Source organism: Camellia sinensis, chromosome 11 (genome assembly GCF_055761805.1).
Source record: "Camellia sinensis isolate YWXY chromosome 11, ASM5576180v1, whole genome shotgun sequence".
NCBI classification, from domain to species: Eukaryota; Viridiplantae; Streptophyta; class Magnoliopsida; order Ericales; family Theaceae; genus Camellia; species Camellia sinensis.
The window spans coordinates 141,855,309-141,877,945 of NC_138971.1; the positions used below are offsets into that span (position 1 = coordinate 141,855,309).

At 37.7% G+C, this 22,637-nt stretch overlaps 1 protein-coding gene and 1 pseudogene across 1 annotated transcript; both read left to right on the forward strand.

Moving 5' to 3' along the window:
* Positions 1 to 6,281: 6,281 nt before the first annotated feature.
* Positions 6,282 to 6,866, forward strand: LOC145802686 (pectinesterase inhibitor-like). Its single transcript, XM_082895452.1, has one exon. The coding sequence runs from the start codon at positions 6,282 to 6,284 to the stop codon at positions 6,864 to 6,866; it is 585 nt and encodes a 194-aa protein (XP_082751578.1).
* Positions 6,867 to 20,554: 13,688 nt separating this feature from the next.
* On the forward strand, positions 20,555 to 21,532 carry LOC145802918 (cysteine protease RD19A pseudogene; annotated as a pseudogene).
* Positions 21,533 to 22,637: the final 1,105 nt, after the last annotated feature.

A 22,637-nucleotide genomic window follows, 5' to 3' on the forward strand; every position in this document is an offset into this window, starting at 1 on the left:
TCGGCAAGGAACTTCCAAGGTCGGCGAGCAAGGTCCGCTCCGTGACTTCCTTCTTGGTGAGCAACATTAGCTCGGCAAGGAACTCCAAGGAAGGCAAGCAAGGTCCGCTCCGCGACTTCCTTCTCGGCGAGCAACATCAGCTCGGCAAAGAACTCTAAAGAAGGCGAGCAAGGTCCGCTCCGCGACTTCCTTCTTGGCGAGCAACATCAGCTCGGCAAGGAACTCCAAGGAAGGCGTGCAAGGTCCGCTCCGCGACTTCCTTCTCGGCGAGCAACATCAGCTCGGCAAGGAACTCCAAGGAAGGCGAGCAAGATCCGCTCCGCGACTTCCTTCTCGGCGAGCAACATCAGCTCGGCAAGGAACTCTAAAGAAGGCGAGCAAGGTCCGCTCCGCGACGTCCTTCATGGCGAGCAACATCAGCTCAGCAAGGAACTCCAAGGAAGGCGTGCAAGGTCCGCTTCGCGACTTCCTTCTCGGCGAGCAACATCAGCTCGGCTGAAACTTCAGAGTTAAACAAATTATCAACTCGCCAGCCGGAGTAAAACATCTCGGCTAGAACCTCGCAGTTGAGCAAATCATCAACTCTTCAGCCGGAGTAAAACATCTCGGCTGAAACCTCACAGTTGAGCAAATCATCAACTCTTCAGCCGGAGTAAAACATCTCGGCTGGAACCTCGGAGTTGAGCAAATCATCAACTCTTCAGCCGGAGTAAATCATCTCGGCTGGAACCTCGGTGTTGAACAAATCATCAACTCACCAGCCGGAATAAATCATCTCAGCTGGAACCTCACAGTTGAGCAAATCATCAACTCTTCAGCCGGAGTAAAACATCTCGGCTGGAACCTCGCAGTTGAGCAAATCATCAACCCGTCAGCCGGAGTAAATCATCAACTCTTCATCCGAAGTAAAACATCTCGGCTGGAACCTCGGAGTTGAACAAATCATCAACTCACCAGCCGGAATAAATCATCTCGACTGGAACCTCACAATTGAGCAAATCATCAACTCTTCAGCCGGAGTAAAACATCTCGGCTGGAACCTCGCAGTTGAGCAAATCATCAACCCGTCAGCCGGAGTAAATCATCAACTCTTCAGCCAGAGTAAAACATCTCGGCTGGAACCTCGGAGTTGAGCAAATCATCAACTCTTCAGCCGGAGTAAAACATCTCGGCTAGAACCTCGGAGTTGAGCAAATCATCAACTCTTCAGCCGGAGTAAATCATCTCGGCTGGAACCTCGGAGTTGAACAAATCATCAACTCTTCAGCCAGAGTAAATCATCTCGGCTGGAACCTCGGAGTTGAACAAATCATCAACTCACCAGCCGGAATAAATCATCTCGGCTGGAACCTCGCAGTTGAGCAAATCATCAACTCTTCAGCCGGAGTAAAACATCTCGGCTGGAACCTCGCAGTTGAGCAAATCATCAACCCGTCAGCCGGAGTAAATCATCAACTTTTCAACCGGAGTAAAACATCTCGGCTAGAACCTCGGAGTTGAGCAAATCATCAACTCTTCAGCCGGAGTAAAACATCTCGGCTGGAACAGAAGAGTAGGCCCCTCATCCACTATTATTTCGGACACAACAAAGCTCTTCAGCAAAAGTAATTCACTTCTATTACATTGACAAAAAGAGTATTTGCATTCAGAAGTGTAGGGGAAACAAGTCCCTCAAAAAATTACATAAGGCCGCATTCCATGGCCGGGGTACGCCTTTGCCATCCAAATCCTCTAAGTGGTATGCCCTCTTGCCCGGTTATCTTGTAAGGCTCTTCCTAGTTTGCCCCTAGCTTGCCTTCACCCGGCACTAGTGCGTTGCCCATGACCTTCCTTTAAAACCCAGTCGCCCACTTTCCCGTTGCCATCGAGGTTGTCTCCGCGGTGGACGTCGTTGCATCATCCTCTACTCGGATGTGCTCATTGATGCGCTGCATTAGGTGCCACATGGATGTCTGCAGGCTCATTGTAAGTGAATCCGTCAGCCTATGTCCGAGCGGGAGACCGCGCTTATATTGGGTGATTGCCAAGTTGACCGGGCAATCTAGGATCTCATTGAAGGTATCCCAGTACCTGGAGTTGTACGCCTTGAGAGTGTCGCTCGGTTTCATCCTGACACTGAGAAGGTGGTCAACTTCCTTTGGCATTTTGGTGTTGGTTTTGAAACGCGTCACAAAGGCTTCCGCCAACCGCTGTCACCTTTCTATGCTCCCCTCTGGCAACCTCTCAAACCATTTCAAGCCCAGCTCGCCCAAACTTGACGGGAAGATGAGGCACATGAGAGCGTCATTTCGCCTACGTCCGGCCATGACCTGTCGGAAGTGGCTTACATGCATATACGGATCGGTCTTTCCGTCATAAAGCGTGAACTTTGGCTGGTGGAAGCCCGCGGGAAGCGGTGTTGTTTCTATCTCCAGGGAGAAAGGGGTAGCGCTCAGTCTCGCCAAGTCTATATCTACACGGAGTGGTGCCGCTAGGCGGGGTGGGGGCATTCCGACCTCCTCGCTAGCATGAACCCTGTAGGATAGCCGCTGGAACGCCGGTACCCTTTGAGCCTCCCGCCGGCGAGCCCGTTCCTTCAAGACTGCCCGCAAGTCCTCTGAACGAGCGGAATAGGAATAGCTCGACGTCGTCACCGGACGTGAGGCCTGGTAAGTGCTATCTTGCGCGCTGGACTTCTCTGAACGGTGGGATGGGGTGCACTCTCTGTGGTCTACCACTCTATCTACACCCTTCCCCTTGACATGCCGCTTCAACTCCTCCATCTACGCCGCCATTCGCCGGATGACAGCGTCTTGGTCCCTCAACTTGTGTTCCAGACGTCGGGCATGTGATTCTCTCTGCCGCCGATGACCGCCTGGACTTCGTGAATGACCATAACTTCTTCTGCGCGTCTCCTGACTGTCCTCCAGTGAACCTATCCAAGTTTGCCATTGAAAGGATGGCAGGATGTCCTTCTCTCCGTCGGGTGAACTCCGGGGTAGCTCCATCGATGGCGGACAACGGAATCTCGTCGTTGTTCGCCATGGACGGCGATCAGATGAGCCTGGAAGACAAGGTTTTATCTGTCAAGCTTCCCACAGACGGCGCCAATTGTACGGGGAGCAAATATTCCGGCGAGCCCGTACTCCTTTCTTCTAAGCTCCGTTTACGTCCGATCACCTGCGAGCAAATAACTGTGAGCTGTCCGGCGGTGTGTGGCCGGAAAAACCCTCCGACGATCAAGTTAGCACACACCTTAGGATAGGGAGAGAGAGAGGAGTGTTAGAGTGTAGGAGTTTTCTTACAAAGTGTTCATCCTTTTTGCGTATGGGGGGCGCAGACGTGCTTATATACCTTCTGCGCCCCAAATCTACTCCCAGTGACCTCTCAACACGTGGCACTGCTATCCCATCTGTCAACATAAACCTTGCTGAGCACCACCTAACCCAACTGTCTGCCCATTCTCCTAGGAGCTCGGCAGCCGGGCAGTACCATCTCGGCCATCGTCTGCCATGTTGCGCTTCATGCCCAAGTACTCCAACAGCTAAGCTTAGATGAGGACCGGACTCGGTGGCATCTCGGCAAAGCTGAGCTCGGGACAACTCACGCTTGTCTGCGGTCGACCTACCTGCCGAGCAAACAGGTACCTCGGTCCAACCTTGCCTTTCCTGGCGCTGGACCTTTTACCTGACCGGCTTCGTAACCACGGATCCTTGCAGCTCGGTCAATCCACGCACTACCTTAACCGAGCCGCTTCCTTCAAGGCCGGGCCACACAACTTGTCCCAACACCTGTTCGGCCCAAATCTGTTTGGCACAACTCTGTCCGGCCCAAATCTGTCCGGCACAACTCTGTCCGGCCCAAATCTGTCCGGCCCAATTCCACGGCCCAATCCAGATCATAAATTTCCCTCTCAACCATGGTGAATCTAGAGTAAATCTTAAATATGCAAACAATATATATTGGTTAAGTCCCTAATGAGAATTGAACCCAAATTGTCTAGATTTAGGATCAGGAGTCACTGCTATGCGGTTTGCACATTAGTGACTATTGTGCGGCTCATGAGAATTATTTCGGATTTTATTTTCATCATCCGAACCTTTCAATTTTTAAAGAACATCGAGTAGAACATACTTGTCAAAAATCAAGTTGATCGAATATCAATAGACTCTTTATCAATTCACATTTGTATTCATTTTAATGTTTTAAATCACAATTGTCATTTATTTTTGTATATACAAATGTGAGTGGATGGAAGGGTTAACGATATTTGATTAATTTGATTGTTTGCAGGTATGTTTTACTCAATGTATTTAAAATGTGAACGGCTCGGATCATCAAAATGAGCTCCAAAATGAGTCGATTTGATGTACAACAGTGGCTGCTATGCAAGGCGCACAGCAACCACCCCAAGTCCCTAGATTTACAGCTCATCCCAATCCAACTCCTTCACAGCTATGCTACCTGAAAAATCTAGAAATCCCCTAGATGTTGATTTGTGATTATGTATCAATTTTAAGCAGAATATAACAATCCCAATCAAACAATCAAGACAAAGAGACATAACGATTTTACGTGAAAAAAACCACAATTGGACACCTCCAACTGTGATAAAAAAACCATGGGCAACAGCCACAAAACAATCCACTAAGAAGATTTAAAGGAATTACACAGGTATACTCTCAATTACCTAGCGAATCCACGCCTAATTGAACCAACCTCTATGTGCCTCTTCCAACCCGTCTTCACCTCAGAATTGTCTTTACGATGAGCCACCCCGGAATCCACCAAAGCTTTAGGCTCGAATTCTTCAGAATCCACCGAAGAACAACTCTCTCTTTTGTAGAACTTGTAAACCAAACAAAACCTTTGATGTATACTCTTTAGAACATGAGTTGAATACTCAATCAAAACATCAAAGAAAACTCACAAAGTATCCCCAGATATAAACCCTAGAATCCAAAAAGAAGATCTGGAGTAGTGATCCTAAAATCTGACCCAACACGCGAATTTATAGAATCTGTCCCGCGATCTCCGCTCGAGCGCCCAACATCCCGCTCGAGCGGCTTCAGCAAAATATGCGCGTGATATAACAGAGGTCCGCTCGAGCGCTAGAGAACCCGCTCGAGCGCAAAATTACACATCTTAGTACTTTTACAGGCGACCAAAACTGCTGGAACCAGGAATTTTCCGCTCGAGCGCGGGTATGTCCGCTCGAGCGAACAGACAACTTGGAATGCATTTTTGCATTTTGCTTCGGGGGCGCTGCCCCTCGACCCCGTCGTGGCGCTGCCCCGGACCTGCCAAGGGGCGTTGCCCCCTCGACCCCCGCGAGCTGACCGGGCAGCTCGATCCCCGTCATAATCAGCGAAGTGGCAATCTTGAAAGCTTTGTCATCACAAACTTCTCTGAAAGGCACAATTCGGGTTGGATTCACATCTAAACACTCATAGCCTCACTGAAATAAAAGTGTGAAAATAAATACAACTGAAAGGAGTTTTGTCAAACGGGATTACCAAAAATAAAACCTAACACTACCTATGGACGTCAATAAATTTTATTTTTATTTATCGCAATCCAAAATGTTTCGCTTTAGACCTAAACGTTCAAGCATCAAGTCCAAACATCAGACTTTATAAGAAATGTGTCATCTACCAAATTAATCTTTGGTTTCAAAAACATGTGTTGTTTTTCTATTTTTTTTTATGTGGTTTGAAAATTTATATTTACTTAGATGGTGACTCCCAATTACTTAATTATAGTGGGTTGTGGCAAGGAGTTCAAATTTACGGATTTTGTTTTATGGTGCTTAAACATAAAAATGACTGATTTAGGGGTGTAGGGGCGGTCACATTTTTTAAATTTTAAAAAAATCTCATATTATATTGATAATTAGTAAGATAATTTTCATGGTTTTTTTTTTCAAAAATTTTAAGAGACACATTTTGCTTCTTTAAGAAGAATTAGCAAAGGTTATTTGTTCTCTCACCCAATAAATAAATAAATAAATAAATAAATAAGGAAATAAAAAATAGCAATATGCATATGAACAGTTCATCCTGTAACCGAGGTAATGCATTGAGAAGAAACTTATAAAGATGCAATAAATATATTAAATAAAATTTCAATTTCAAAATAAATTTTCTGTTAAAATACTAAATAGCAGTTCGTGAAACACAAGATCAAATGTTTTAATTGAGAGTCCCTTAAATTAAAAGTACTATATAAGAGTCTCTCCTACTTCCCATACTAGCCAAGAGGGAAGAACAAAAAAAAACAAATCCAGAAATAGAGAATTGAAAATGGCATCGTTTTTTGGTAGTTGTTCCATGCTAGTTTCTCTTGTATTCATGTTCATGTTGATTGGTCCCTCCTTTGCTAAACAACATACTAAGCTCAAGCAAATATGTTCTAAGACTATTGATCAGCATGAGTGCATAAAGCTTATGAAATCTGATTGGCGTGCTTCAGTTGCTGATATTCGTGGCCTAACTGAGATTGCAATTGACTTAGCATCCTCTAAGGCTAGGGACATTCTTGGGGTTCTTAATTCTCGTTATGATAACAGATATGATGCATGGAAGGACAGATACAACTCATTCACAGACCGATATGGCTCGTGTTACAAAAATTATCAGGATGCCATTAGAGACCTTGAGCAAACCAAGAAACTCTTCTATGATGGTGACTATAAGCGCATAGCAGTTAAAGTAAATGATGTTAAGGAAGAAGTTCGTGATTGCAAAAATCAATTTGAAAATTCAGTAAATTACTCATCTGACCGCAGAAGATGGAATAAGGATTTTGAAATTCTTTGCGATGTAATCAAGGTTTCTTCTAAGTCATTATATGACGATTCATATTCTTCATTTACCCGGCTTCCATGAATCCAAGACTTGGCAATCCTAAAAGGAATCGAGTATGAACTTGGAGCTTGAAATCATGGCTGTAGGTGAAATGTTTTGCACCTTTAGCAGTGGAGGTTTTTTTTTTTTTTTCAATTGAGTTTGAAATGGATTTGAGAAGATTGAATCATATGGTACTAGTATTGAACTCAATTAATTAGGGTGTTGGCTATCATGATGAACTAATGAATCAAAGTTTTTATAAATATTAAATTATTAGATAACATTTTTTAATTAAAAGTTTAATTTAAAGACATTGCAAATATATAATTAGGTATACAAAATCACTCATGTAGTAGAACTTAAATTATATACGTGTTGAAAAATAACCTACTTAATGTTAGAGTGGGTTTCTTAAAATATAAAAAATTAATATTGTAACATGCTAAAATTCAATTTTGCTATGATTGAAATAGCATAATCTATTAGAGATGGTCTAATTTACCAATTTTCACACCGTATTAGGATTAAAAATTAAAGTGGAAATTTGATGAGAGAAAGAAAATGAAAGAGAAAAAAAAAAATAAGCTTCTATTTTATTTCTTTTTTCTTTTTTCTTTTTTTTTCTCCATAAATATTTTTTAAATCTTTAATTCAAACCTAACCTAATTTTGATTACTTTAGACCAGTATAGAAAGTGAGTTATAGCTCTCGTAAAAAAAAAAAAAATTTTGAAAAAGTGGGTTATAAAATTTGTTTTCTCTCTATTTCACTCCCCTCTAAACATATAATTAAGTAGAGAAGCTTATTACACTCCACCACTGTAACTATTGCCACCATCATCGTTGCTTTTACTTTTAAAAAAAAAAAATGAATTTTTAATATGATAGACATATAGATTGGTATCTAAAAAAATAAAAAAAAAATACGTAAAATATTAAAAAAATTTACTAATTTACTAAAAAAAAAAATTCAAAAATAAAAAACTCGATTTTCAAAAAATTAGAAAAAATTAGGTGATTATTTTCCCTAGGGTTCCCTTTGATTAGAAAGAAAATTTGGTTGAAAGTGAAAGTGAGAAAAAATGAAATTAAAAAAAAAATAGAAAAGAAAATATATTTTCTTATAAATATTTGACTAAGATGAAAATTTTGTAAGAATAATATAGAAAAATTTAAGAGTTCAGTTATAGATAACTTACACATTCAATTTTTCTTAGGTTTTTTTTACAAGAAATTAAAAATTAATTATAATGTTAATATGAATTATATAAAAAATTAATCTTCTTTTCTTTTTCACCACTTTCAAACTAAAGAAATTCATAATTGTATTTTATTTTTTTTCTCTTTCCCTTACTTTCTACCTATTTCATTCTATCATGTGTCAATAATTTTTTTTTTCGGAAGTTTAAATTGAACGAGTAAAAATCCTAAACGATGAAGGAAAAGTTATAAGCTCATAAATTATAATTTTTTTATTTCATTCTATTATGTGCCAATAAACTCATAAAAAAAATTTCCTATTGTGGTAAAAGAAAAGTTATGTTGTGCACTACTAAACGATGCATAATATATACACCTTATTACAAAATATGTAATTTTATTACAAAAATACATAATATCAATCATAAAATATGTAATCTGATCATAAATTGATAAATTTTTACAACTTAAACCATAAAATTTTGAACATTTTATTATATCAATTTGTGATAAGATTATGCATTTTATAATTAATGATACATAATTTTATGATAAAATTATAATTTTTTTATAATAGCATGAATATGGTATGCACCCGAAGGATCTCCCGTAACCAAAAAACCAAAAAGTTTGTGACATCACTCTCATTATTTTTTGTACGAAAAAATTGGTCATAAATCCAATTTATAGAAGGTATAAAACATTAGATCCAGTGAATATTTTTTATTAGTGAGAGGTTCATTCTTTGTGAAATAGTTTGGTAAGAAATCATTTTATTTGTTTTGAAAGAAATTTTGTTTCCAATTTTACCTCTTAATTTATTTGTTGACTTTTGTTGACTATTTGTTCAAATTTTTTCTTATCTGTTCAAAATTTTTCCTATCCATTCAAATTTGTTCCCTATCTGTTCAATTTGTCCCCTATCTATTCAATTTTTTTAACTATCTGTTCAATTTTCCCTACTATTCAATTTTTTACTATTTGTTGAATTTTACTACTTGATCTGATGAATTTTTACAACTATCTTGTAACGCCCTCAAAAAAGTACATAAATCAATCATTCACAAGATCTATAGACATAATAGAAATGTTATATTTTCATTCATCAAAGTTAAATATTGCAATAGATATTACATGCATTACACTTTCACAAATGATCATCCTGAAGCTATAGCATGTAACTCTGAAGGTTAACAACAGAATAAGTACCCTACGGGGTTACATCTTTCTAAGATTTTACTTGGTTACAACAAAAGAAGAGTCCTAGCTCTATTCATATAAAGCCCTTGGCTTGAATAAACATTCAGCACAAAAACAAAATCACAAAAGTGGAGCCTTCAGCCCCTAAGCCTCCCAAGCTATGCCTTTGGAGGCAGCATGTCACCTGTACTTGAAAATGGTTTCCCAAGTAGGGTGAGTCAAAGCCCAGTAGAGATATACTAAACAATATATGAGAATTAACTAAAATATCAGCATCAGATAAATGTACAACATTCTTAACCAATACATATTCTTTTCAAGGTCATTCAACATAGATAGCCAATATCTCAATTCATTTCTATTCTTCCATTCCGGGTAAATCAATTAACCAAATTCATTATTATCAAAGCAACCAATAGAAGATTACAACTCAGTGATTCACAATTCATTACATCCATCAATCCAACACTTCTATTTCTTGCCATTTTGCGGAACCACGTCCGAGGGAATCGGCACCCATAAATATATAAGATTTCGGGATTTTCACCCTGGACATTCCGACCAACTTAATTATCAATGGAGTCCATCCCCTATCTCATTCCAAACAATGGAGTACATCCCCTATCTCCTCACAAACAAAGATATATATACAACGTATTTAAACACTTTATCATATACACTGACCAATCAAAACACATATTTAATGGTTTAATCAAACCGTCATATTCAATGACATAATTCAATTGATTAGTTTCAATCATCCTAATCCTCATACAGTTTCTACAACAATCATAGCTATCCTCCACCGATAGTCCAAAATAGATATATCTAAACAAATAAAAAAATCTATCAATAGATAATTTATCAAATTCCATAGGTGTGTGATTTATCAAACCAAACTACACCATTCAATCACATTTTCCCCAATTTCATAATTCCCAAACTAATTTTATTATTTACATAAATAGTTATTTCAACTCAACTTAGGGAAAAATTTTCCCTTTTTCCAAAATATCAACCCATAGGTCCAAATCTCACCAGTTCAACAATAAAGAACCTCATACACAAACCCCCAAGGTTACTTTGTAAATCAACATGAAAAATCCCCTTTAGTTTAGAACCCAAACCTTAACTTTTACCAAAATCTTCCCAAACCTCACAATTTATACAAAATGACAAATATCTAGGTTAAAGCTCATATTAAAGAGTAGAATATCCCTACCTCAAGCTTAGATAAGAGAGAAGAGAGAAAGGTCAAAATTTGATGGTGACAAAACCATGTTTTGCCCTGATCAAAACGAAGCTCTTCACAAGCTCTACACTTTATCTCAAATGAGCAAGGTGAAAAGATCAATCTAGGTGAGTAGATCTAGAGATTTAAGTGAAAAAGTTTGGGTTTTAGAGAGAAAAGAGAGAGATCACGGTTTAAGAGGAAAAAGGGAAGGAAAATCATGGGAGAAAAAAATGGTTTGGGCCTATTTATAGAAGTGAGGAAAAGCCCTAAGGTCAAATAAAATAATAGGCCCAAAAACCCCCTTAGATAGGGTCCATTCGGACCTCAAAAATCTAAAAAAAAACACACAGGGGTCGACCCTTCAGGCATGGGGATCGACCCTTTAGGTAGAAAAGATAATCTGCATAAGCAAGGGGGGTCGACCCTTAAACAGGATAGGGTCGACCCTATTTTCCAGCAACTAACACATAGACATAAGAGGGTTGACCCCCTCAAGTTTGGTGTCTACCCTATTTTCCAGCAACTAACACACAAACATAAGAGGGTCGACCCTCTCCAATTTGGTGTCTACCCTATTTTCCAGTAACACTTCCCGAAACTTCACCAATAGGTAAGGGTCGACCCTTAGAAAGGCTGGTGTCGACCTTAGAATAGAATTTCTAAGTCTCCAAGGAACTTTTGATAAGAATAAGTGTGAACAACCAAACCCAACAAGTTTAAATCAGATTATACTCCTCTAAAACTAACGTACAACAACACCAAAGATTTTCAAAACAAAAATAAAGGATTCGAATACACTTCCCCAAAAGCTTTGAAAGATACAAGTGCTACATATCTATTCAAAAAAATTTCTATACAAATTTTCTACCTAAACTTTTTAACTATTAATTTCTTTTTATTTTTTTTTATTTTTTTTTTCGTTTGTCTGCTGAAATTCTTATTTATCCAATTTTTTTAATATTTTTTCTTATTTTTTTTTTATTTTTTTACTGTATGTTCAATTTATCAAACATATTTTTTTTTATTTCAACATATCTATTCAATTTTTTGAATATATCAGAACATTTTATCTATTAAAATATCAGATCAATTTTAAACAAATCAGAGCCACATGAGGTCCCTTATATGTTTAAATCTAACTGTTATAATCCCTATCTGGTGCAATTTGTTTGTCATTATCATCAACAACAACAATAATAATAATAATCAACAACTAAAAAAAATTGGTATCTGTTCACCAGATCTACCATAACAACAACAACAATAATAATCAACAAAAAAAGAAAAAAAAAAGAAAAAGAGATCTAGAAGAGAAAGAGAGAGAGAGAGAGAGAGAGAGAGAGAGAGAGAAGAGATCATTGTGACGACCCTAGAACGTATAATATCTAGTATTTAATTAATTAAGGAGATTTGAATTTTAATTACCCATTATTCTTGATTTAATTTGGGGTTTATAAGAATTATTCAATCTAATTTGTATATGATTTGGTTGATGATTTATTTTGGAATTAAAAATTGTGTTAGGTTTTTATTCTTGGCAACCCCGTTTGACAAAACTCCTTTAAGTTGTATTTGTTTTTGCACTTTTTATTTCAGTGAGGCTATGAGTGTTTAGATGAGAATCCAACCCGAATTGTGCCTTGCAGAGAAGTTTGTGATGTTAATATTTTCAAGATTGCCACTTCGCTGATTATGACGGGGATCGAGCTGCCCGGTCAGCTCACGGGGGTCCAGGGGGCAGCACCCTCGAAGCAAAATATAAAAATGCATTCAAAGTTGCCTGTCCGCTCGAGCGGAGAATGCTGGATTTCAGAAGTTTGTTCGCCTGCAAAAATACTGGATGTTGTTTTTTCCCGCTCAAGCGAAACTTTCCGCGCTCGAGCGTAGGTCTGCTCGAGCGGCCAATCCAACGCTCGAGCGAAGATCGCGAGATAGTTTTCTATAAATACGTGTTTCAATCCAAATCTAGGATTACTTCTCCAGATCTTCTTTTTGGGTTCTAGGGTTCATATTTGGGAATATTTTGCTAGCTTTCTTTGATGTTTTGATTGAGTATTCAACTCATGGTTTAAAGAGTATACATCAAAGGATTATTTGTTTGTTCTACACAAAAGAAAGAGTTGTTCTTCGGTGGATTTTGAAGGATTCGAGCCTAAAGCTTTGGTGGATTTCGGAGTGGCTCATCGTCAAGACAATTCCGAGGTGAAGACGGGGTTGGAAGAGGCACATAGAGGTTGGTTCAATTCGGGCGTGGATTCTCTAGGTAATTGAGAGTATACCTGTGTAACTCCTTTATATCTTCTTAGTGGATTGTTTTGTGGTTGTTGCCGTGATTTTTTATCACAATTGGAGGTGTCCAATTGTGGTTTTTCCACGTAAAATTGTTGTGTCGATCTGTCTTGATTGTTTGATTGGGATTGTTATATACTGCTTAAAATTGATACATAATCACAAATCAACATCTAGGGAATTTCTAGATTTTTCAAATTGAAACCCTAAATGGCGTAAGAAAGTATAATTTGTGAATTGAATTATTTTAATTCGAGTATCAGACCATATAGGAGTTTAATAGATACTCTATTCAGATTTATAAAATTGAGATTTGATTAATTATGTCTGAATTGGAGTTAATTAAGTTATGAGGATTGAGAATTAAGATTATTAAGAATTAAATTTATTTATGAGATGTTCAATTGAATATGTAATTTATTGACAGAAATCTTGAGTTGATCTGAAATTGAAGGCCTTAATGATATGAGAAGCCAAAATTGATGATGAAAATAAGTTTAATTTCATATTTGGAGCCTTCTGAAAGTTTGATTAAAAATCTAGAATAGAATGCCCATTCTAGCTTTGCATTCTCTTTCCCTTGTTTGGTATGCCTTAACAAAATGTGGGAATACTTGTTTTTTCTTCCAACCTAAGGAATAATCATTCCATTTCATCATGGAATTACCATAATTATTTTTTTGTCGGCACTTAAAAAAAATTATTATTTAGGTACTACCAACATTCTGTTCTCCTACCACCGTATCGCCATTGCCACTGCCATTATATTGCTACCATAACCATCACTACCACCACCACCACCACCACCATAGTCATAGCCACAACCACCACACCACCATATTACCATTACTATACTACCGATGTCGCCACTACTACTATCACCACTACAGTTGGCCGCTACAACCGTCGTCACCGTCACCGTCACCACTACCGCCACTACCACCACCATCGCAACGACAACACCACCTTACTACCATCACTAAGGCCACAACAATCTAATACCGCTATCCTACTATCATTTCTATCACCACTACAGATGCCATCACTATTGCCATCGCTGCTACCACCACCACTACTATAACTCACACCATCACTTTCACAACTATTAATATTATCATGATCTATATAAAATTTTAATTTATTTGTTACTAGCTTATTACAAAAATAAATAAATAAATATTTATTCCATTTCATGAGTTTAATAGGTATAACCAACACATGAGAATGAGAATTATCATCTTATTCATATGTCATTCCATATTGGCAACCAACCAATCTAATGAGAATGGACATTCCATTCCATTCAACCTTATATTCCATTTTTACTTTTATTCCATTCCCACTTCATTTCATTCTATCGTACCAAACATGCTAATTCTTAAAGTAGAAAAGAGAAACCTCAAATACGGAGGGTCTTGGACAGAACTTATGCAAGCTCATTTATATTGCTCGAGATATAAATGGATGTGCAGATCAAATAGATAAGTAGGTCATTCAATGAGACGCGCAGCTGAAAATAGTTAAGGTGTCGTCATCTCATTTGAAACAACTCCTTGTTCAAGAGCCTCCAGATTGGAGAGTTTTTTAGTTCTTCCTTAGCTTAGGCCTCTATCTTACATAAGAAGAAATATATATATATATATATATATTATATAAATTCTTAAAGTAGAAAACAAAATCTAAAAAAAAGGGGAAAAATAATAGACTTGTCCTATTCACACTACAACATTATGTTGATACCATCCCTGAGATCAGAGCTCAAATAAATACTAGACTTGCTATTACTGTGAAAAGCAAAATGAGCCCTATTTTGTCCAAAGTTCCAAATTTCTCAACATGAACATAATATAATTCTTTCTTATTCTTCTTTTTTTTTTTCTTTTTTGTTAGCAGCTCTATTTTTAAAAGTAGTCCCATTTTGAAAAAAGGTTCCAAACTCTCAAAATATTAGCATAATATAATTCTTTTCTATTAGCAATTTTATTTTTTTAGAAGGTTTACTTAAAAAAGGCTCCCATCCCACCCAAAAAAGGACATAGTAATAATTTTTTAATGATTGTTGTTTTGTAAAAATTTTAATTTATTTTTTACGACAAGTAATCTCGCCAGGGCAAGACCACGGTGAATCTAAAGTAAATCTTAAATACCTATAATCACTCGCAAACAATATATACTGGTTAAGTCCCTAATGAGAATTGAATCCAAATTGTCCAGATTTAGGATCAGGAGTCACTGCTGTGCGGTTTGTAGGGGTGAGCATGGTCCGGATTGGACCGGATTGGGATAAAACTAAGACCAATCCGTTATCTACAGTTCTTGAAAAATTGGAACCAATCCAATCCGTTTAAATCATGGAACCAATCCGAACCAATCCATTTAAATACGGATTGGATCGGTTTAGGACCACGAATTCACATAATTAAATAACAAAAAAATATATATAACACTTTAATTTCATAAAAATATAAACATAGCGCTATATTAGTTCCACAATAGCAACATATATTTCTATAATAGTGACATATTGTTCTAGAATTTAAACAACCATAAGAAAACTAGTTTCACCATAAATATTTAGACCATTACAAATTAAAATTAAAAACTAACAAACAAAAGTAATAAAAGAAGATGTTATACGGTTTTAGGTTTGAGTTTAGATTTTATATAGAATAAGAGAATATACTATGGGGGAGGATATATAATAAAAATATATACTATTTGTATACAGTCCGGATCGGTTCAAATCCGAAACCATGGGGTTCAATCCGGAACCAATCCGTGTACTACGGATTTTTAAATCTTCAATCCGGAACCGAACCGCGGATTCAAAAAATCAATCCAAACCTATCGGATTGGACTGGACTGGATCGGATTACGGATTTCACGGATTCCTTGCTCACCCCTAGCGGTTTGCACATCAGTGACTATTGTGCGGCTCATGGGAATTATTTCGGATTTTATTTTTATCATTTGAACCGTACAATTTTTATAGAACATTGAGTAGAACATACCTGTCAAAAATAAAGTTGATCGGATATTGATAGCCCTTCATCAATTCACATTTGTATTTATTTTAATACTTTAAATCACAATTGTTATTTATTTTTATATATACAAATGTGAGTGAATGAAAAGGTTAACAATATCCGATTAATTTGATTGTTTGGAGGTATGTTCTACTCGATGTACTTTAAAATGTGAACGATTCGGATCATCAAAATAAGCCCCAAAATGAGCCCATTTGACTGCACAACAATGGCTGCTATGTAAGGGGCACAGCAGCCACCGCAAGTCCCTAGATTTATAGTTCATCCCAATCCAACTCCTTCACAACTATGCTACCTATGGAAGTCAATAAATTTTATTTTTATGTATCGCAATCCAAAATATTTCGCTTTAGACCTAAATGTTCAAGCATCAAGTTCAAACATCAGACTTTATAAGAAATGTGTCATCTACCAAATTAATCTTTGGTTGAAAAAACATGTGTTTTTCTATTTTTTTTATATGCACTACTACAAAAATAGTTACAGATCACACTTTGAAAAAAATATATATCTCACCTTTATTGGAAGTGTGATAAAAAAAAATTAGATTGATATTTTTATCACTTAATTTGATTGAGTGTGATAATATTTATTTTTTATTTCACTTTTCAATTAAGTATGATTATATATATATATATATATATATTTTAATCACACTTTCTAATTAAAATGTAATTATATATACACTACTACTTTTCAATCACACTTTTTAAATAAGTGTGATTATAAATATATTTTTTAATCACACATTTTAATTAAAGTGTGATCATTGATATATTTTTTAATCACACATTCTAATTAAAGTGTAATTATATATACACTACTACTTTTTAATCACACTTTTTAAATGAGTGTGATTATATATATATTTTTTAATCACACATTCTAATTAAAATGTGATTATTTATATATTTTTTAATCACACGTTCTAATTAAAGTGTGATTATATATATATTACTACTTTTTAATCACACTCCCTAAATAGGTGTGATTGTATAAAATATTTCAATTTGATTTTTATATAAAATATACAATTCCCAAATTCACGCCTCTATTCTACACCTATGAAGGACAGAGGACGACTCTTTCTATTCCCAACAAGATTGAATTTCACAAACACACGGGTCTCTTCTCCTCACTACAACAAAATTGGGTTTTCACGGATTCACATTAACGACATATAGTAAATGCAAGCCGTGGTAAAAGAAAATATCTCACTTTTAATGTAAGTGTGATAAAAAAAAATTGATTGATATTTTAATCACACTTGATTTGATTGAGTGTGATAACATTTTTTTTAATGTCACTTTTTAATTAAGTATGATTATATATCTATTTTTTAATCATACTTTTTAATTATCATGTGATTATATTTATTTTCATATCACTTCCAATTAAGTGTCATTATATATAATATTTATTTTTAATCATACTTTTTAAATCAGTGTGATTATATATATTTTAATCGCATTCCCTAAATAGGTGTGATTGTATAAAATATATCGATTTCATTTTATTTTAATCACACTTTTTAGATAAGTGTGATTATATATATATTTTAATCACACTCTCTAAATAGGTGTGATTGTATAAAATATTTCAATTTCATTTTTATATAAAATCCGATTCCCAAGTTGGCGCCTATTCTGTACCACTATTGAGAGCAAATGACTCTCGCCTTTCCCAACAAGATTGAATCTCTTCTCCTTGCTAAAACGAAGCCCTTCATTTTCTTCATCACAGCTCCGAACCACCATTGAAGTTACTCACTCAAACCACCATTGAAGTTTGTCTTTTGACATAAAAAATCTCTTGAAATTTCTGGTGAGTCCTCTATTTTTTATGCCCCTTTTGTGTGTATTTCTATTGGTATAGTAGAATCACAAATTTTGCAAATTTTTCTTCACTGTATGTGTATTTATCCTCTTGTGGTATTGGATATGGATGTGTATTGTATTTGATTGGCCTTTTAACTTCTTGGGTGTATATTCTGTCATTGTATTTGTATGTATGCTAAGGATGTGCATTTGGTTGGCCTTCTATCTATTTTGGAATTTTCTTTTCTGTTCTGCAAGATGGTATTTTGTTCCCATCGGTTCTTAATTATAGAAACTTGCTATGCTTGGATCATTTGAAAGTTGTTATCCTTTCCTTCTTGAACCATACGAATGATGATTGTCACTCTCTGCAACCAGTGGTTGAGTGCCAAAATAGTGAAACTCATTACTCTATTGGCCTCTGTTAAGTGTCATTATATATATTTATTTTATAAATTTTCCTTTTCACCAAAGTAAAATTAAAATAAAAAAGGTTTGTTGTATCAACTTATCCATGTCATTTGTATCAGTGGGTGTCCTGTGTCCAAACACATGCAGCATTGCATTTAACATTGAAGTTCCAGATTAGCTGGTCAGACTAGTGAACCAGAAATTCCCATTCAAATTGGATGTGTTTTACATGGCTAAAAAGGGTAGACAGAGTCATGTTTTTCTTTCTCTATTTTTTTCTAGTTTGGAAGGTAATAAGTTCTGAATGTTAATTTTTGCAAACACGACCAATATCACTACTCCTAGTACTAGCAGAACAGGGCTTAGTTGAGTTAAGTAAGTTATGCTACTACTATTTTTATTCATCAGCACTAAAAATGTAAAAAAGACAACCATTCATAAAGGCCATGACAGAAAATAAATAAATAAATAAATAAAAACTTAGGAAACTCATAAAAATAAGAGTATGGTACAATAAATGCATCTTCCAATGTGATCTTAAGCTAGATATTGCACAAGATAGGGAGCTCACTTTGTATAAATAGAATGCAATTCCCAGAAACACAACATAGGGAGCTCACTTGTCAAAGTGAGAATTGCATTATGGACCAAAGCATCATACACAGGATTGCCCTTCTCAATGAATGACATTATGTAAAATATTGATGTATATTATTGATTGATTTATTGATTGATGATTTATATTACAATGATTCATGATTCCTATATATAGAAGAGGGTGAGTGTGTAGTAGGTGAGGAGTAGGTGGAGAGTAGGTGAAGTAGGTGAGTGTGTAGTAGGTGGTAGTGGTAGGTGTGTAGTAGGTGAATTTTAACAGCCCCCCGCAAACTCAAGGGGGATAGGAACGAACCAACTTGAGTTTGGAGAGAGTTACAAAACAAGAAAATACATAAAAATAAAAGAGGATAGGTGACACTGTATGGGCGTGTCAGACCATTGGTGAAGACACTGGATGGTGGTGTCATAACGTTGTAGAGGACATTGTATGGGGGTGTCATAACGTTGTAGAGGACACTGTATGGGGGTGTCATAACGGTGTAGAGGACACTGGATGGCGGTGTCAGACCGATGTAGAAGACAGTTTATGGGGTCATGTCGGATCGTTGTAGCAGACAATGTTGTGACAGTTGTTGTGACAGTTTACGGAGTCTTGCTGGACCCTTGTAGAAACTAACCAGAATCAATGTCGGGACAGTTTACAGAGTCTTGTCGGACCCATGAAGGAGCTAACCGGAATCAATGTCGGGACAGTTTACAGAGTCTTGTCAGACCCATGAAGGAGCTAACCGGAATCAATGTCGGGACAGTTTACAGAGTCTTGTCGGACCCCTAAAAAGTCGCACCCTCAAAAGGTGTGCCCAATCTTTCAAAAGGCGTGCCATCAAAAGGCGTGCCCAATCCATAAAAAGGCGTGCCAGATATGATGGCGAGGCACGTGAGTGCCTTGGCTGGCGCGCCCGTTTGTCGTCTGGCGTCAAGTGGCGCGCGATACGCGTGGCTGCCTCGGCTATTTAACCAAGACGGAGGCTGAGGCTGAGGCAGAAGCTGAGACAGAAAAACGGAGAGAAACCTCTGAAAAGTTCTTCGTTTTGCTGAGAAAGATACTCTGTAACACTCTGTTGCCCAGAAAAATGGCTTCTTCGTCCCGTAGTCTGCTCACTCTCTTTCCAGACCTCAACGAGTCCACAAGAGAAATAACTGGTGCGGTGGCCCCTGAACCTCAACCAAGCGCCCCAGTGTTTGCTCCGTTGAACTTTCCGATGCGGTCTGTGGAGCAAAAAATGGCAGGGCAAACAGATATTGAAGCCAATCAATATACACTGAAGTCATGTGTGGAGACCATGACTGCGGTCACAAACTTGTCGCACCGGCTGCAGAGTAGGACAAATGAGGTGCAGCATTTAAACGCCCAACTGGCTCTGCTCCAACGCATGTATAAGGATGCGCGAGCAGAGATAAGTGTGCTAGAGGCGGAAAACAAGGAGCTGAAGCGGAAGGCCACTGTGATGTTTCGATTTGGAGGTCCGCTATATGCTGCAGTGGAGGAGCAGGGAGGAGGCAACGTGCTTGGTGGTCTAGGAAACACAGAGGCAACACCGTCAAGGGCCGTCCAAGACGGAGGCAAGAAGAAGAGACCGGCAGCAGAGTAGAGAAGAAAAAATGCCACTGTTGTGGTTGGTTGTTGTGGTGTGTTTTTTTTTTTTTTTTTTTTGTGTAAAATTGTGCTCGGGGTGATCCCTGAGATGAATAAAATATTGGTTGTTGTGCAAATTTGAAATGTTTGAGGTTTTTTTTTTTGTTTTTTTTTTGGTGGGAAGAATAATAAGAATAATAAAAAAATAATAATAAGAAAAAGGTATTAATGGAAAAGCATGCGCTGGTGGGTGGAATAAAAAAAAATGGGTGGAATAAGGAATCATAAAGTGCATGTGGGGCGGTGGGTTGGAAATTATTTTAAAAAAAAAAAAAGGAGAGAGAAAGTGGGGGACAAAAGTGGATGTAAATAGTAAAAGAAAAAGAAAGGAAAGAAGCAAAAGGCAGCAATGGAGTATCTGGAGAAGAGAGAATGCGAGTATGATCTCAAGACTTCTGTAGACTTTTACAAGGAAGGGAGAGAGAGACAATGCCCGAGAGAGAGAGAGAGAGAGATGGGTTGAGAGAGAGAGAGATTCGGACGGCGCCACCATGGAGGAGCACGATCACAGGTTCTCGATCTTCAAGTCTAACCTACACCGGGCTCACCGCCACCAGCAGCTCGACCCCACGGCGGTCCACGGCGTCACTCAGTTCTCCGATCTGTCTCCGGCGGAGTTTCGCCAACAACACCTCGGCTTGAGGAGGCGCCTCAAGCTTCCATCCGACGCTAACAAGGCTCCGATCCTTCCGACAAATGATCTCCCGACAGATTTCGATTGGAGAGATCACGGAGCCGTCGTGCCCGTAAAGAATCAGGGTTCTTGTGGATCATGCTGGTCGTTTAGTGCCACTGGGGCCTCGGAGGGTGCGAATTTCCTTGCAACAAGGAAGCTTGTGAGCCTTAGCGAGCAACAACTTGTGGATTGTGACCATGAGTGTGATCCAGAGGAAGCTGATTCTTGCGACTCTGGTTGCAATGGTGGGCTGATGAATAGTGCCTTTGAGTACACACTCAAAGCTGGTGGACTTATCCGAGAAGAGGACCCTCCTTACACCGGTACTGATCGTGGAACCTGCAAATTTGACAAGACCAAGATTGCTGCTTCAGTAGCTAACTTTAGTGTCATGGATACAAAGATCTGAACACACAGAGGATCTTGTTGGAAGATACAGCGGAGTGAAGGTATGTGTAGAGGTCCGGCGGGCGGCCAAGGCGAGACTGCCGCCCGCCGGTGAAGTAGAATGACTAGGTTGTTAACCTCGCTCTGATACCATGTAAAATATTGATGTATATTATTGATTGATTTATTGATTGATGATTTATATTACAATGATTCATGATTCCTATATATAGAAGAGGGTGAGTGTGTAGTAGGTGAGGAGTAGGTGGAGAGTAGATGAAGTAGGTGAGTGTGTAGTAGGTGGTAGTGGTAGGTGTGTAGTAGGTGAATTTTAACAATCTATAATTTATATCAGGTCAGTTTCTGTTCCAGGTGACTCTCAATTCTGGTTTGGTCCTGATGCAAGGGTTCTTTTTCTTTCTCTTTTCCTTTTTTTGATCTGTGTTGGAGTTTAAGTTGTTGGAGTTGGTAGTTGATTGAGGTGGTTGAGTTGTCAGTTTTGGTTACTGGTTTGGCTCTATGGCTGCTGCTGCTATTTATCAATTTGATTCTGTGGTTGTTGCTGCTACTATTTTTGGAAGTTTTAGTTTGCTTTCTTGTTTCTTTGGGGTATCAATTCAGAACAAAAATCAATCACACATCTTATAACTAACAAAACCAAAATTGCTATATGTACAACAACCTAGCCAAAACTATAAAATGCCATAACTACAGAAAACCTTCAGCAAGTAGCAAAGAAAGCACCATAAGCAAGACATCAAATGAATATATATATATATATATATATATTTACACCTTCAAATCATTGATCCCCTCTCTCATGAATTGGTAAGTAGCTTAGACATTTTGTGTGGGTTTCTGTGACTTCTTTGAAACTATTGCATTCACACTCAAAGCGTTATTGCGCATCTCATGCAATTCTATCTTCCCTCCTATCGTTCTCTTCTTCCAACAACTTTTCATTTCCTCCCTGCACTTTTTTCAAAAGGATATCTGCTTCACAGCATGCCTCATCCATTGCTTTTCTCCTAAATCTTACTTCTATGACCCTCGTTCTAGCAATGAGGATTTAATGAGAGAGAATATTCATGTTTTAGGAGTGTGCAACCTTTACTTGAGCCTATGCAGGGAACATTGTTCATGCAACTTGCACAAGACCTCAACAACTGAATCTTTGTTATGAACTTCAGCATTGTGCATCATCACTGGTACAAACATGTGGCCCTCTGCATGCTAGTACTCATTTGGTTGCTATGTCAACGATGCAAAGCCTGCTACAAGAAAGGCATACCAGTT